The 17,704-nt window shown below is 38.4% G+C and overlaps 2 protein-coding genes across 3 annotated transcripts in view; both read left to right on the top strand.

The window, feature by feature from the left end:
• Positions 1-3,085, top strand: part of slc24a2 (solute carrier family 24 member 2) — a 40,273-nt gene extending 37,188 nt beyond the window's left edge. The window contains exon 14 of the mRNA XM_025057712.1: positions 80-3,085. Within this exon, the coding sequence (XP_024913480.1) occupies positions 80-329 (250 nt within the window). The 3' untranslated portion in view covers positions 330-3,085. The remainder of the gene's footprint in view (positions 1-79) is intronic.
• Positions 3,086-8,940: 5,855 nt separating this feature from the next.
• On the top strand, positions 8,941-17,611 carry sepsecs (Sep (O-phosphoserine) tRNA:Sec (selenocysteine) tRNA synthase). Of its 2 annotated transcripts, none has more exons than XM_008326362.3 (12): positions 8,941-9,079; positions 10,118-10,233; positions 10,317-10,471; positions 11,035-11,153; positions 11,461-11,619; positions 11,744-11,897; positions 11,992-12,094; positions 12,402-12,531; positions 12,841-12,932; positions 15,154-15,247; positions 15,396-15,486; positions 16,543-17,611. In XM_008326362.3, the coding sequence occupies exons 2-12, from the start codon at positions 10,120-10,122 to the stop codon at positions 16,784-16,786; spliced, it is 1,455 nt and encodes a 484-aa protein (XP_008324584.1). In that variant the 5' UTR covers positions 8,941-9,079; positions 10,118-10,119; the 3' UTR covers positions 16,787-17,611. The 2 variants fall into 2 exon arrangements, with proteins under 2 accessions (XP_008324584.1, XP_008324592.1); XM_008326370.3 differs by lacking the exon at positions 8,941-9,079 and adding an exon at positions 9,092-9,245.
• Positions 17,612-17,704: the final 93 nt, after the last annotated feature.

The following is a 17,704-nucleotide window of genomic DNA, read 5'->3' as shown; positions in this document are numbered from 1 at the left end:
CCCTCATTTCACCCTTTGGGGTGACTCATTGACAGCTGTTGTGGGACGTTACCTGATCCGTGTTTTCGTGTGTTTGCAGACTGCCATTCCCCTGGCTCCTCTGGTCCTTCCTTAACAACATGAAGCCAGTGCAGGTCAGCTCCAACGGCCTGTTCTGTGCCATCGTGCTCCTCTTCCTCATGCTGCTCTTCGTCATCGTCTCCATCGCCGCCTGCAAGTGGCGCATGAGCAAGCTGCTGGGCTTCATCATGTTTATGCTGTACTTTGTCTTCCTGGTGGTCAGCGTCATGCTGGAGGACAAGGTCATTTCCTGTCCGGTGTCCGTCTGATGGACCTGACTTTCTTTGCGTCGTTTAAACCCATCATCACTAACAATACAGCCATGTTTCCTGACTGACGTCACTTTTAACTGATCTTTACGACACTTCATTCCAGGAACAAAAGAACTGATTTAAATACTATTATATAAAACTATATAAAACCATATATGAATATTTTATTTATTTATTTAACATTTATTTGGCTGACTAAGAGTAGATCTGGCCTGGATGAATTTTATTTATTATAATGAATATTTAACAGCGGGTGAAAGGGATTGTGGGTGCATCAGTGAAATACAGTTGGGCTTCAAGATACGAGTTGAATCCGTTCCACAACAGCACTCCTATGTTGATCAGCTCGTCTCTCAGCTGCATTTCCCCCATTAGAAATAACTAAAAACCAACTAATTAATTCCAGCCCCCCAGAAATATACTTTATACTAATCCCCCCTCATCTAAACATCAAAAACATAGATATCAACGAAAGAACTCCGTTGAGCACTCATAACTCGATGTTTCGTCGTATCACGAGGAAACATTTGCTTACTCCTAACTTGGAAAACTCAGATTTCAGGCAGCTCGTATCTCAAGGCCCCACTGTATAGACACATTATGCATGTCAATAATGTTACCAGATATGGCCACTGACCTTTTGTGAAGTGTTGGGTTAAACAGAAAACTAGCTTTCCTTTTAAATACTAAGACTAATACTAATACTGATTAAGAACATTGGGCTGGAAGTATGGTTGTACTTCTGCCATCAACAAGAGTGAAGAGGAATTTGTGGAATTTGATGCTAGATGCTGAAGATGCTTTTCCCATCTTGTGGTACTGAGTGAAGGTTCTCCTCCGGGTTTTCACTTGAGCAACAGAGAAGAAAAGAAACTAGACAGACTTGTTCTTCGTCCCAGTGTCAGTGTGAACACCTTCCCTTCTACTTGGGATGTGATGTTTTCATTTTCAAAGGACTTTGGGATTCATTTTCATCAAACCTACAGCGTAGCATTAGCTGTACCGTAGCAGGATTAGCAATTGGAGTCCTTTTGACGTTTGTATCATTTTTTTGGTTTTTGCCATTTTGTCATTGTACAAACAGGGTTCAGGCTTCACGTGCACCGACTGATTAAGACGAGCATCTCAAATTATATGCCCACCTAGAGCAGGTGTAATTCACACTCATTTCTATTGCATCATGAAGTGGATGTCAAAATAGTACGGTATAAAAAAAACTTTACAGTGTTCATCATGGTTTACGTAGATTAGTGGTAAAGAGTAGTGTAACGTTGACACTAGAGCTGGAATCAACTGCATGAAAATAATTATAAGACACTCAGAGCTGCATCATAACCATGGGAATCTAAGGAGTTCTATACTAAACTGTATACTTTTTTAAAGCTACTTCTTAATGCAAAGCAGTGCTCGATCTCTAGGTAGAAAAACACCACGTATACGGTCAAAATTATTTAATCCAATTTGTGCGATTTCTTTTCTATTCAAAGGTGCTTTGGTGTGCATGCGTGCAAACAGCGTTTAAAGTCATGACACAATGACAACACCTTCATTTTACCTACGACTGAAGGTGAAACTACCAGTATTTTGCAACAGACTGCAAAAAACCCATGTATATATTAAAAAATAAAACAGAAACCACAATCTCTTTAACCTAGATAGAAAGTAGAAACCACAGATTAAACAGCAATATACCATGTGTGTCACTGTCTAGAATTGACCCCCCCCCAGCCCCCCCTCGTCCCATGTGTCTGTTTCTCTTCCTGTCTGACATGGTCCACATGACCCACGACCCCCTTCCTGTTAGCGCTGGCCAGAAATACCCGCTTTACCTCAGCACAGCCGCTGTACAGCAGCTTAGTAGAAACACGGTATCTGTAAAATAGTAGTAAATAGATTCTCTGAGTGTGTGAGGAAAAACTGCATGCAAAGAACTTTGGGCTGGTTCCCCACTGACTGTACAGCTGGGGCGATCCACCAATGTATTTATGTTCACTTTTATGCATCCATTCAGAGATGAACACCAAGAAATCACTGGTTTTAATTTGTAAATATCATCTTTGTTTTTGTTGTAGTTAGAAAACAAATCAGATGGCCTACACCTTCATTTTGAATTTTTTTCTGGAAATGGGAAGCGGCAGGAAAGACTCGAGGGGCATTTATTTCAACAACCCCTCAGAAAGGCATTTCCTCCTCCTCCACGTCGAGTATATTTTTGCCTCATCATCTCACTTTGTCAGAACATGAATTAATAATCAACTTAAAAAAGAAAATCAAACTAAATTTGTTAGAAATCTGCACTAAACCTAACATTGAAAAACTATTAGGCTAAATAAAACTAGCAATTTCCCCCCAAAAATTATCTTATTTATGGTCTTATTTATCCTTAAACAACAAAAATATAATTATCTTAAATGTTCTGACTTCTGCTGTCTGCTGTGTGTGCACAGAAGTATTCACGTCCCTCCCCCAGTGCTTTATGGTGAAGGTGAAGAAAAATATAATACACATGCACAAAAGAACTAAACTGGGATTATCAGATGACCTTGGCATGGAATGTGGTTTCAGACAGTGAAACGTGCACACCCATTGACATTCTTCCTGTTTTATTTTCTTGGTGTTGATGTAAGATTTCTTCAAAGTGTACATATATACAGATGCAAATGAATAATATAATCTATATGTGAAAAAGAAATGTCTCTTTATGTAAAAACACAAAGTATATAATGAAACAAATAAAGAGGTAAATTGAAATATGCACACTGCATGTGTGTTTTTCTTTCTTTCTTTCTTTAATTTATTCTTCATGTTCCAGTGATGGCGGACGAATTGTTGTTGATGTGTGAAGTTTCATTCAGGTCAAGTTTTATCAGCCTTTACCGGTGTCCCCGCAAGGTCAGTGAATCTTTTGAATGTACTTCCGGCTTATGTTAGGATGAGTAATGGCGTATGGCGCCCTCTAGAGATACAATCCCGATACTTCCATGTAAAGGTAACAAACCCTGTCTTAGATGTGGTACTTTTGTTTTTAGGTCTTTAGAGAAGAATAGATTTGCGAAAAACAGTTTTTATTACTTATTACTTTTTCATTACAAATAATTATTACTTTTTATTTTTCACACTATATGACACTTTTCATTATTATTTAAGTCTAGTAATTTTACTTAAGATTTGGACCATGGCTAAATACATTTATTTATAAAATATTGAGTGATCTGAAATTGTACGTTTTGTTTAATTTGCTACATTTTCACCAGGAGGATGTGTGTTTATATGGTCTTTATAAAAGCATAAAACCTTTTCGTCCTGTCGTTCCATGTTCCACATTTAATGACTTCAGGAAAAAAGCATCTAAAAGTTCAGCGATTTTATCTTTCCTGAGTCACCAGACTGCTTAAAACTAAATAAAGAATATTTGACAATTCTCCTTAAATTTGTGAGTCAGCTGTGTGTTCTGCCTGTGTGTGGGGGGATTTCCCCTCCTCCGACACACATTTTACAACAGACCAACTCACTTTCTAACTCATTTGCCAGCAGTTGATATACTCCACATGGCCATGAGCTCGAGGTTAGAGGCAGCAAGGACGGCTTGTTTAGCGAGTCAGCTCACTGTCTGCCAGACTTTGCTCTGTGACTTCATCTACCGGCTGTTACAGGGTGTGCTTTCCTTTGATTCAGCAAAAACAAAATCTCAGTGGAGGTTCCCGGGCCAAGTCCTGAATGCACTCTCATGCATGGAGGCTTGTCCGAGGCAGACGTTGACTCCAGATTGAGCGAATAGCTTGAAAATATCTCTCATACACAGGCGAGTCATCACCAAAAGTGCATTGTTTAGCTGTTCTAGGAGGGTTCATGTGGGGAGTGTTTTTCCCTGACTACTTACAAAACAGGGTCTCAGCGGACCTCAGACCATACGATGACTAACAAGAGTCCCTGTGTACATGTGAAGTATTAAGTGCTGCACATGCGGTTGTGTGAATCAGCTAGAGCAATGTCTGAGAAAGGATTTCATCTTGCTCAGAGAAAATCACTAGACCAGACCCAGGTGCTGCCATTAAAATTAAATCTGACTTTTGGCTTGTTTCTTCAGGAGTCTCTGAAGCCATTTGTCGTCCTCGTTTCGATACATGAACTGTCCCTGTTCTCTTTCACAAAGTCTTTTTTTCCTGCCTCACAACTTTATTTCCAACATCCTCTGTCCTCTCCACAGTAACTTTATCTTCAAAGACCAAATTGTCCTCTCAGTTGTTAGATGCAACCAGGCTCTTTTAGAAAGAAACCACAGGCACAGAATGCACAAACATACGGAATAATGTGCTCAAAATATCATTGCTAGTCTAATGCAACATGAGCAGGCAAATTTGTTTTTGAGTTTGACTTGATTATTCTGTGGATGTTTAAAAATTGCAGCTTTGGTTGTTTTTTTGTTTGTTTTTTTTTTTTGTTTGTTTGTTTTTTTGTTTTTTGTTTTTTTGTCTTTTGATGTTAAAGGTCACCGACCCCTGACAAGCTCATTGTGGAAGTCTTAGTTCAACCTAAACCTTTTTTTAATTAAGTTCTGAAAGTCTTATAGGTCATACTAAAGGTCAGCTGACATCAAAGAAGTCCAAGTTAAACTGACAATCTATGGTAGGATAGATACTTCAAGAGACAAAACTTCAGAACAAATGCATGTTATATATATCTTGTATCTGTTTGCCACATGTGCTGTATCGTTTACTTTAAAAAGCTGAAAATATACAAATGATTCCAGGGTCTTAGAAGGGTTTAGGCACCTGACGATAAGGAATTTACCATTTTCCTTTTCATTCTACACATTTTGCAGCAAGTTGTTTAAATCTATAGCATCCAGTTTTGCTTTGATATTTTTAGGAATGAAATCTGATTCAAAGGTCATTTTGACCACAGAATGTTGTGCCATGTGTAATTTTGCTGTCCTTGGAGCCATATTCTCAGCTGCTTTGTTGCTAACTGGTCTTCCAAAGGAGTGTCTTTAACCTACAGTAGTGGGCCGACCTGTTGCTCTGAATGATATAAGCACTCGCGGAAAACTCCTTATGTTCTATTGGCAGTTTGGTAACCATAATAAACAAATGCTAACTGTACGTAATGGAATTGTTAAGGCTGTCAGCTCACGTAATCGTCTTCTACTTCAACGTGTTTTCTCTGTGGGAGTTGACAGGTGTGGCCACTGTTGACACCTTAGGAAGTGAGTCATCAGTGTCGATGAGCTTAAGTCAACTAGGATTGTCAAATTGTTTCAGAGAAAATATAATAAGCCTTGTTCTTCAGCTAACGTGTGAATTCAGATTGTCTGCTTCAGCAAAAAATGGAAGTCACAAAGCCTGATGCAGCAAAACGAGGGGAGAACTAGCTTTAGTTTGAGACAAACAGTAAGGCAAATGTACTGCAATCCAAAGTACACAATGTAAAATAAAAATAAGTATATTGTAGTAAATTAGCATACAATGCTGCAAATACTAATACTCAGTGCCATCATGCCTTTAGTGGAAGAAACTGTTTCTTTTTTTGTAATGACTACTGCTGACTCTTCAGCATGAATCACTTCTGTGAGCTGTAAAACAGTGTTTTCATAATAATGACAATGCAAAAAATGTGTCAGATGTAAGATGTGCCAGGCAATGAGTGCTGCTTACCATTCGCACAAAGGGAAGGCTGGTTGTAGTTAAGGGTCATAAAGTCATTTTTCCTGTTCTGAACGGCCACCACAGTCCGGTCTAGACGGGTTTTGAATCACTTGGTGTGATTCATAGTTGAACCTGAACATGTAGTCATGGTTCATTTTGTGTGTGGATCAGCAAGTCACATTTTTGTTCTGACCTGGAACATTTCATTCATGCCTTGTCACCACTTAATATGAAATAAAAGTGCTAGTATAACAGACACTGTTATAACCCAGAGAAATGACATAGAATAGAAAGAATAGAAAATGATACCAAAAAAGTGCACACTACCTTTTATTTTAGACCAGGGGTGCCCAATAAGTAGATCAGGATCTACCAGAAGATCTCAAAGGGAGTGCTGGTAGATCCTGAGCAATTCTATTTTAAGAAGCTAATCACTACAGCTACACCATAGAAGCATTGAATCAGAGCATATTGTGCCATACAACTACAGCCTTTTAATAAAATCTCCCAAGCCAAAAAAGTGTGGACATCTCTGTTTAAGACTGTCATTACCCAGAGACGTTGTTTTTCTAAAAGAATACCATTTAAAAAGAGAAAAAGCAAAAAAATAATAAACAGTCCTGATAAGACATACAATAAATAATCAGCATGGCAACAATGATAACAGGTTAATAAACAGTCCTGATAAGACATACAATATTTATATATCTTGCATGCTGAATAAATAAAATTGGTTAGACCCATCACAGTGGTATCAATAGTAGTAGTAGTAGTAGTAGTAGTAGTAGTAGTAGAAGTAGTAGAAGTGAATTAGAGCAGTGCAGTTATCCCTTCCTGCCACAAGAGGGCTCTGGGTTCAGTGCTTACCACTCTCAGGTTGGGCTTCAACTGCTGACCATTGAAATGCTTTAGGGAATCCATTGAAATGTTGAATGGACATTTACAAGCTAAGTGCTTGTTGTTGTTGTTGTTTTTTAAGTGTGAGTGCTTGTTGTTGTTGTTGTTGTTTTTTAAGTGTTATACTCATATGAGCTGGATGTTTACGATATAGGGTGGTACAGGGAAGTGGTCCTGGATGATGACTGATCCCATCCAGGGTTGGGGTCAGTCATCATCTAAGATCACTTCACTGCCCTACTTCCGGTGAAATTGGGTCAGTATGCGATTCCTCGTCTGCGCCCATAGGTGCCTGGAGTCATAGACACACCTACCGCCCTGTGAACAGTCCTGTACACTCATCCACCGCCTGTGTGACCGCATACAAGTGGGCGGTTCCTAAGAAACTTTTCTTTTCTTTTTTTAAAATATCTCTTACACCGTCAGTCGACTTTCACTTAAATTGACGACAGACTCCAGAACACTAAAGTGTGGAACGAGAATGGGATCAGAGGCGCACTCGGACTGTGATGTTCCACGCACTGCTGTAGGTAGAAAACCATGATGATAAATACAACGGTCAACGGTCGCTGATTATCGGTTATCGCACTTTTTCTTCTCATTATGATGATTGTATTTTTAATCGTATTCTACTTTGGCTGATGGAAAACCGCGTGGGGTTGTTTGGTTGTTTCCACTCACGTTTTACAACTCCTTGGTGACACCATCAACAAGAGCAGTTAAGCAGTTCAGTTGGTGCAGTTAAGCCAAGATCGCCTGGATGAAGAGAATGGTCTATCCACAGAGCACAAGTGGATGAACATGGGACTTGGAAAGAAGGCAAGATGTTGGCAAAGCTGTTGATCATAAGAACCCTGCTATGCCATCATATTGCCATTTTTCTGTACCCTCCACTGCCACAAAACTTCCACTGACCTTTGGTAAATGTCATTAAATTCGTTATAATCACATCTGTTTTTAATTTTAATATTAATTAACTCAATTTAATTTAAAATGTTATCTTACTAGAAAAATGTTATTATTCTGTCTCTGAATATTCATAGTATTCACATTATATTCAGATGTTACTGTGTGTTGTATTTAAAACAAAGATGTTTTACTGTCCATGTGTATCACTTTTGACCTGTTTAATCCCATACATTACGTGCATCCTGTATTTTGATCTTCATATTAAAATATAATAATTATTTTTTTAAATTTCCAAATGGCCTGTTCTGATTTATATTAATTTTTCCTTAGTTCAATGGCTGGTGCTTTGGGACAGTTTTAAGCACTTTTGAAGTAATTTAATGACTTGCTGTGGTGACATTTTAATGAAACAGACAATAGATGGCAAAGGAATGATTCTTATACTTGGAATATATTATCTTTAAAAATGTGAAGTAATGGTATAAATGTGCTGTTGTAATGTGTTCCACAGAACTGACTAAAGGCACATTTTGTATATTTATGAAAGGATTGTTTTGTCCCCCATCCATACTCATCCACTTTGCCAGGTTGCAGGGGCAGCAGTCTCTACAACCACCACCCAATCACACTGCACCCCCCTAAACCTTCCTGTGGGTGGTGAGTCCACTGGAAGGTACCAACCGCTCTAACCAGGATTCGATCTTGCCCAGGAGGTGAACCCTGGGGTTTCAATGACAGAGGCATTGCCTCTGGGCCAAAGCACCACTGTTTTGTGCCCTGACATGTATAATGGGTTTAAGTGTTTTAAAATCTGTCAACTATGGTAATACAGTATGTGTATATAAATCTTATTTTGTTTCTTAAAAAAAAAATAAAAAAAGACAACAGTTATAGTGATAAGGAGGAGGCTATGGAACACATAGCCTCCTCCACAATAAATAAATGTTAATTGCCTCGATGTTTGTATAATACAATGAAAAAAAATAAACTATGTTAACAAGTTTTTGATGCTTTATATTTTCATTTATCAATATTTTTTCCTCAAATTTGAAACAAATTAAAACCCACTGCATTTAAGAAAAAACATTTTCTATTTCTTTATTTTTAATGGTACAACGGAGCTTGTTTATTGTACACATTTCAAATAACGTGGTTTATCACATGGTCCGGTCATGTGACAATGTGACGTCACATGCTCACTTCCGCCTGTGCCTGTGCACCGGAAAAACAAGCCGGGTTCATTTTCTCCACTGCAGCTGGTTTGACAGTTTGAACACGAGGAGTTTATCGTTAAAGGTAAGAGCTGAACTGTACACTGATGTTCGTTCTGTAAATCGTTGTTTTAAACTTGTAATAAAACGGGCGATTATTGGAAGCAGCACTGGACTTTACTGCTGGCTGCATGCTTCATTACACACGTAGAGCAAAGTTTAATTAAGGGAATGCATGGTATCTAGTTAAGGTACTGTATCAATTTTCACTTCTTCAGGCAACAATTGTAAAACCTGTACATATTTTCCATATGGAGTTAATGGCCACATGTGTAATTAGTCTGATCATGTGCACCTGTGCTTGCCCTTTTGGATCCTAAGTTAATAATCTGTAATGCTAAAACAAAATCCACAAACGCTGTTCTTTGCGTATGTGTGTGGTTATGTTTGGATCACAGTCAATTAAGTGTGAGTCAAAGTTTATGTTTGAGTGGGTTAAGGTTGAGACAAAATAGGAAGTGATTTTATAGACATGTTTTAGTACATCATATTTTGTTGTTGTTTTCATAGAATTATTGAACAGAAATATTTAGTCATTTATGCAACTGGAAACAACAACAATAGTGGGGGCCAGGGGATGTAGGGGTTCACAGACTGTAAGTAGTTTTAATTATGTACATGTATATTGCTCAGGAACTATAACACAAAATATTCAACCATTTAGCTTTTGTGCATTGGAAAGCCCACTCTAATATAATGGATGTACGTTTTTTAAAATTTCCATAGTATATTTTAAAACCACGCCTAATAGTCTTTATTTTTTACATTCATCTAATGTTTTTGTTTTGCAGTTTTTATTATTTGTAGCTTTGCAAAACTTGTTCCTTTAAAATAATGAATATCAAAAAAGTGCTTGTGTTTTAATCAACAATTTGTTATTATAGTTTAAAAATGGATTTTTAAATTAAAAGTTTTTTTTAAAAGTTTTAAAAATGGATAATGGGATTCAAAATAACAGGTATTTAAAAATGGATAATGGGATTCAAAATGAAATATGTTCTTACTTCTTTATATTTTAATTATTTTGTTATGTAACATCAACACTGTTGTGTCTCTCTGGCAGAGATGAATAAAGAGAACTTTGCCCTCAGTGAGAAGATAGTTTCAGCCGCCTATGTCCGACAGGGGAGTCAGGCACGACGCAGCCATGAACAGCTCATCAGACATTTACTGGAACAGGTACAAGAAAAAAATCAACTCCATGTTCATTCAGAGTCTTGGTGAACGTACACTAACAACTTTTCATGTTGTGTGCATTTCAGGGAAAGTGTCCGGAAGAAGGTTGGAGTGAGAGCACTATAGAGCTCTTCCTTAATGAACTGGCAGTGATGGACAGCAATAACTTCCTGGGGAACTGTGGCGTTGGGGAGAGAGAAGGTCGGGTGGCGTCAGGTCTGGTGGCAAGGAGACATTACAGGTAAAATTTAATAAAACACTACATTAATACATCAATGCTTTCTCTGTGTAAATTGTAGACATTAAAGATAACATCCCTATTATCAGAAAAATAAGTGAAAATAACTACATATTTACAGTACTTTACAGCTAAATAAATCTTTAAAATCAGTACATTAAAATTAGGAATATATTTAAAAATAAACTTTGGCAATCATCAATCAGAGAGTTGATTAATAAATTGTGTATACATTTTGATTTCATTTACTATATACAGAACAGTGTTTGTTCTGATCACTATCTTCTTCTACACAAACATGTATTTTGTAAAAACAACAACATTTGTAAATAAATACTGGCCAATTCAAAAAAGCATGGAATGTGGACCATTTTGGTCGATATATTATTAAGTCTTGTGTGGGATTTTGTTTTGTTTGAATTCTTCCTGAATGTTAAAGCTTGATTAGACTTGATTAGAGCCCACTGTATTATAGCATTATTATTTTCCCTCAAATTTCTCACCGATCTAAGGTTCACTTCATTCTTGTAAATGTGTCCTGTTATGACGCTGGGCTGTCCTTATAGGTTGATTCATGGCATAGGTCGATCAGGTGACATTGCTGCAGTTCAGCCAAAAGCTGCAGGATCCAGTCTCCTCAACAAGCTCACCAACTCCATCGTGTTGGACATCTTGAAGGTTGCAGGTGCGTTTGTTTCGTCTGCCGAACAATTAAAATACATAACCCTATGTTCATCTTTTATTCTCTCTCAGTCTCTAACATTCTAGTCAGCAAACAGTGAAAATTGTCTTGATTTATGCTCTTGTGAGGAAAAAACAGACAGCAAACCAAAAGGATCTCAAAATTCACCCATCAGCATCATTTCCAAATTGGTCTCATTCATTTCAGACATCAAATCAAGATTTTGATCACAGTGTTTGTGTTTATTAAAGATGGCCAGGTGTTAATGGAAAAAAAGAGCATTTTATGTTTTGGTTCTTGTGGATCACAGGTGTTCGCAGTGTGGCCAGCTGCTTTGTGGTTCCCATGGCAACAGGAATGAGCTTGACTCTGTGCTTCTTGGCACTGCGTCATCAAAGACCCAAGGCCCGCTACATCATCTGGCCTCGCATTGACCAGAAGTCCTGTTTCAAAGCCATGATTACAGCAGGTGACGTGATATTCATATTTGAACAGCAGTGCAGCTACAAAGCGCCACACCACTGATTTATGTTTAAATAAATAACACCAAAGACTCCGGCATTCTGCTGCTCATTCCAAAAATGTTTCATTAGGCTACGAACCAGTTGTGGTTGAGAACGTTCTTGAGGGCGACGAGTTGCGCACTGACTTGGTCACAGTTGAGCGGAAGATCGAAGAGCTCGGAGCAGAGAACATACTTTGTGTTCATTCCACAACGTCCTGCTTTGCGCCAAGAGTTCCTGACAGGTAAGACAGATCCTGATTTATTGTCACGTACTTTTATTATTTCTACACTGGTGACTTTAGTGGATTCTGAAATGCCGTAAACTTGTCTTTGCAGGCTGGAAGAGCTGTCAACAATGTGTACAAAACATAATATTCCTCACATAGTCAACAACGCTTATGGTGTTCAGTCGTCCAAATGCATGCACCTTATACAACAGGTAGGCCTTGCTTATTAGCTAGGATTATATAATACATGTATTACATAGAAAGAAGCAGAATATTATATATTGTATATTATATTTATTATCCACAAATCATTTCGTTTTTGCCTTTACAATCCAAGGCATTTTAATAAATTTCAACACTTTCTAGGATCAGTTTGTACCTTGACAGTAAATACATGTAAACTAATTGTAAACTGTTAATACATGTTCGTTTATACTTTTTTATACTTTTTTGCACTCGTTTTATACAATGAAAAGTGAACATATAAACAAAATAAATGGCTATTGAATGTGCCGTCAGGGGGCTCGTGTTGGACGAGTCGATGCCTTTGTGCAGAGCTTGGACAAGAACTTTATGGTTCCAGTAGGTGGCGCCATAATTGCAGGATTTGACGAGGCCTTTATACAGGAGATCAGTAAAATGTACCCAGGTGAGTTAATTTCTCATAGCATGTACTGCATACACTAGCTGAATAGATGTATGCCTTTATAATATGTTTACATATTTTTAACATGTGTTGGATAGTTTTTTTTTCTTTTTCTTCTGACTAAAAAGTGTCTTTGTTATATTGTTTTCCTTTGTCAAAGGAAAACATTCTGTAGAAAAAAAAATATTTTGGCATAAAATTATTACCAGAAAGGTGTACGGGGTAATACTTGTTCTTTTAAAAAAAAAAATCAAATAGTTCTTACTGAACCGAGACCCAAATTCTGTCATTTTCAATGTTCTCTGTATCCAGGTCGAGCATCAGCCTCACCCTCCCTTGACGTCCTCATCACCCTCCTCACTCTGGGAGCCAAAGGCTACAAGAAACTTCTGTCAGAACGAAAGGTGAGAAAACAGCAGTTACAACAACTTCATCATCGCCAAGGTCTGGTGAGGTGGCCACACACATAGAGAGGGTTGTGTCCTCTGCACAGATTCAACTTTAGTTCAGAAGCCTGACCAAATGATAAGGGTTGTTAACAGTTTACACGCCACAGCAAAGATGTACAGTAATCACTAAAATCCACCAACTTCATGAAGAAAAATGAGTTATACTTTTTACATATTTCTTTTTCATATTAACCATAAATCCATTATTTGGATTAGCTAATAAAAATAGGTGTGAAACACTGGGAATCCTGCTACACGCCCTTATCAAATGTACATTAAATATACTGCCCATGGACTAAATACAGTATATATGTTGAGATATGGCTCTTGGCCACAGTCACAGTATTGACTGAATACATTTCAAACAGCCCTACATTAGGGCGTGGCTTAGGCCTGTTTTTCCCATTCAAACCTGGCTGATTCTGAGAGAATAGTAAAAAGACATGCTTTCTATTTTCACATCTCATACTGTACAAGGTTCTATCAAAATAAACAGAACTTCAATCTAGTCAGATATGGATATCTGTGAGACTTTTTGAGATTTTTTTCTAATGTTCAATGTATCATTCAACTTTAGCTTAGTTTAGAGTTTAGGTCTTCTTCTGCAGCTAAAACCAAACAGCATAGGTTGATATGAACACGTAGAAAATGCAGCAGTGTAAACCATAGTTCCAAGCTGTTCTTTCTTCTATGTATGTGCTGTGTCGACAGCTACCCCCAGGAGAACAGATTACAAAGGTAGTATAGAATTGCAGAGGACTTTGGTCAGTCCGTGTGCAACTGTGCATGTGGGATGCAGTTTCTCAGCTGCAGTCTGTCTGAGGATGAGCCTCTGGAAGGAGCAGTGGGCGTCGAGCAGGGCGGTGTACTCTGTAGCAAGATAATATTGATCCTGAAGATTTACAAAATACGGCCCTGGTGGCTGACTGGTGTACAACAGACCTCCTAACAGTCCACCTATCTCCCTCCTCAAAATGAGAAGCACTGCAGCATTCTTACATTGTCAAATTGTTCTATCAAATGTGCAGCATTAATGTCTGTTTTACCTGATGCTTGGACCCTTGATTTCAAAAACACACCATGACTGTTGCACACATTTAAATCTATCTGAAGGACTCCTATCCAAACACTCCCTCAGGAAGCGGGACACTAAACATAACACTATGATCGTGAAATCGAGCCTGGAGCAGAAATATAAATCTAGGTAATTCCTCCTGGCCTCTCACATGACCTAGTGCCATCAAGGCTCATTGATCTTTTCTTGGTCCATACGATGCATAATTAATGTGTGGGACCCATTTTCCGGAGTGTGTGGAGAAGTGAGTGATTTCTACACACCCTTCTCACACAGCAGCAGATATTCATTTTAGTTTTAAGTGACCATTTTTAAGATCTGAGTTTGGGAAAAGGCCAGAGGATGGCGTCTGTTTTGGGTCCGTATCAAGTAAAGTGGACAAAAACTCAGTCAGCTCAGTATTTCTTACCAGGCTTTTTTTTTTTTTTTTTTTAAAAAACAAAACAAAAACAAAGGATGCTTAATATCATCAAGGGGCTGTTTGTGTTTAAGTCTGTGACGTAAATGATATTGTTTCCTTTTTGATGGTTCCAAATTGGGAGCCTGTGAGTCAGCAGAGTTCACCCACAAACACACACTAGTGTGTGCATACATATCCACACAGTGTTAGAGAGTGCAGGGCTTTTAATGTGCAGTGCCTCACTGGGGAATCTGGCATCAGTAGCTGGCAACAAACACTGAGCTCTGTTGCTGTGCTGCCCCCTCCTTCATCACATCTGCTCCACTCTTCCATAGTACCGCACACATTCAGCTGCTTATTTCCCAGTAATGAAACGCGCTGTGTCAGCATTATTTATAATAATAAACTCTAACTAACTCATCCCTGAAGTGGCGATGTGATGAAAAGGTCACCACCAAAGATGCAAAGGAAGCTGATGAAGTTTTAGGAAATGTTTCCAAGCCAACTGAGGGAACACATAAATGGGAGTTTAATTCCATAGGTGATTTACAAATGTAAGAAATTAAAGATTGGCTGAAGCTTAAATGAAACTTGTGTGTGTGACAGGACATTGTCTTTCTATTTATACTTCAGCTCTATTGCTTTGCCCTTGCCCTCTTTTGTTCTGTCTCATGTTTTCTCTGCGTGTGCTTGACCTGCAGGAGATTTATATGCTCCTGGCTCAGGAGCTGAGCACCCTGGCCTCAGCACATGGGGAGAGATTGCTTCACACCCCACATAACCCCATTTCACTGGGTAAGCTCAATTTACAGGCCACAGGTGCCATCAACTTTATCATTTATTTGCGTATCTTGGTTTATTTTGCAGTGTACTTTGTCGATTCTTTTGTTCATTATTGTCAGAGATGAGTGGATTAATGCTGATCCGTTTCTTCTCCCTGCAGCCATGTCTCTGGATGGTCTGCAGGCTGAGAGCGACAAGGCGGTGACGCAGCTGGGCTCCATGCTGTTCACCCGGCAGGTGTCAGGAGCCAGGTATGCAGAGTGTAAATAGGCCAGGGCCGCAGTCTGGCCTGGAAATAGAAACATGCAGAGAAGGGAGAATGAGGATGTGCGTGTGTGCATGTGTGTGAACGTGTGTGTGTTACCATGCACTTTAAAGGGAGGAAAGAAAAGTGTGAAAGTCACCTTTTGTCTTTCTTACGTCCTCAACATCAAATATTTATTTGTCGCTGTGATTAAAGCTAAAAGGATGAGCTGTGTGTTGCCAACACAATGAAGGCAATCATGTGGATGGCAAAGAAGCAGAAGCTACTTTAGATGATTAGACGGCAGATGCTAGCACAGCAGCCTGCTAATTTATTTAATTTATATTTCTATTAGCATCCATAAAGCTATGTTCTCTACACATAGCTGCAGCTTCACCATTAACATTTTATTTTGGGTGGTTTTTTCCAACATTATGATTATTTTATGTTGTGGCTCCACCACAACAAGCCTCAAACCAAACCTCAAACCAACATCACTGTACAGCATCTACTCAAGTCTTTCATCCTTGTCTCACTGCATCAAACTAAATGAAATGCATTGACTTCTGCAATATGACGCATACTAATCTCTAAATGTAATGAATGGCAGCAGGTTATATGTTAACTGTGACCACTGTGAGAGAAGGTTGACTTCTTTGGTGCTCATTTTTACAGTTTCCTCTGTGACCCATTCTCTTTTTAAGGAAAATATATGAACAGAGCTCCTGTTATCACTACGTTGCATTTGTCTCCTATTAACATCATCTCTAATCGTCAGGCCGGTAATTGATTTCACATTTAAATAAGTCAAAGGTGTGCTGACGGTGCAGGAAACGGCAGAGGCTAATGTTTGACTTTATTACTTTGGCGGCAAATTAAGTTCAATGCTTCACTAGGTTTAGACTGCAAATCCAAAAATCTGAAAAGTTATGCTGTGGTTTTATTCTGCTCATCTCACTTTAAAAAAAAAATTCAAAAAAATAACAATGTGGAAGACGTTCTCCCTTATTCCCAAATTGATTGTTGGTTGTGAAAACATCCTGATATCCACTCATTATTTCAGGGTAATACCACTGGGTAAGGAACAGACTATTAGCGGCCACACGTTCCGTGGCTTCATGTCCCACTCTGAAAGCTACCCCTGTCCTTACATCAACGTTGCCTCAGCTGTGGGTATCTCCAAAGAAGACGTGACACTGTGCATGAAACGGCTCGACAAGTGCCTAAAGGCTCTGAAGAAGGAGTTGAACCCGAGCAAAAGCACTTCCCCGGTCTCTCAGCTGAGCCACGAGGATACGACAGACTGACTGAACCAAAGCTGGAGCAGATGTTCTACAGGAGTCTCTGCTTCAAATCACCAATGGCTGCGTTCACAGAAAACACACTCGGCCTTGCTCACAATCAATGAATACCTTAAAGCCCAAACATCTGCTGCAACTAAGTGGAAAAAGATCATTGTGCACAAACCATGGATTCAACAATGTATTGGTCAATTCAAAGACGGTCAGCTATTCATTTTGCAATACTCTATATTTACAGTAATGTGTATTGATAATGAATTATGTCTCTTGTAAGTTTTTCATACACAGATTTAAATTATATTGCCTTCATTTAATAATGAAGTTAATTATCCTATTACTTTCAATAATGACTTAAGTGCAGATTTTCATAAAGATCATGTTGAAATGTGTTTTACCTGTGGCTCCCTTTAAGAACTATTTCTCCTTCTGTTGTTATTGACAGTCACAGTTGTTCAGACTTTTGTGACGACAACTTGATCACTGCCATTGATATACATATGTATATATTTATGTATATGTATGTATATGTATAACATTAACATCAAGTTTACTTTATTAAAATTAGAATATTAGAACGTTGAGGTACTACGACTGGGACCCAAATGACATATGCTTAATTTAATTAACAGAAATAGCAGCGTCAGCAGTTTAATTCTTGCCAAAATGCAACTAATTTATAACCAGTGTTCTGGGATTATAATCTTAATTTCTTCTTTAAAAAAAAAAAAATCCTACTCGTTCACTTTGTGTTTTCTAATCTTACATTCCCTGTAAGATAAGACTGTCTGCTTTACTTCTGGATACATAAAACCTTTCCAGCTTTACACCGTAGTGTGTGTGTGTGTGTGTGTGTGTTGTGCTCCGTCTTCTGCTCTGTGTTGTAACGTGATACGAGTGTAGTTCAGCCATTAACTCCATCTGAAG

Source organism: Cynoglossus semilaevis, chromosome 1 (assembly GCF_000523025.1).
Source record: "Cynoglossus semilaevis isolate Cse_v1.0 chromosome 1, Cse_v1.0, whole genome shotgun sequence".
NCBI classification, from domain to species: domain Eukaryota; kingdom Metazoa; phylum Chordata; class Actinopteri; order Pleuronectiformes; family Cynoglossidae; genus Cynoglossus; species Cynoglossus semilaevis.
This window is presented reverse-complemented; position numbering and strand designations above follow the sequence as displayed.

What these genes read in the sequence shown, in the direction of transcription:
- sepsecs (XM_008326362.3), top strand. Translation starts at nt 10,120, where the DNA reads ATGAATAAAGAGAACTTTGCCCTCAGTGAGAAGATAGTTTCAGCCGCC. An exon ending in CAAAGCCATGATTACAGCAG is followed by an intron (nt 11,620 to 11,743) that starts GTGACGTGATAT and finishes ATGTTTCATTAG; the next exon opens with GCTACGAACCAGTTGTGGTT. An exon ending in GCGCCAAGAGTTCCTGACAG is followed by an intron (nt 11,898 to 11,991) that starts GTAAGACAGATC and finishes TTGTCTTTGCAG; the next exon opens with GCTGGAAGAGCTGTCAACAA.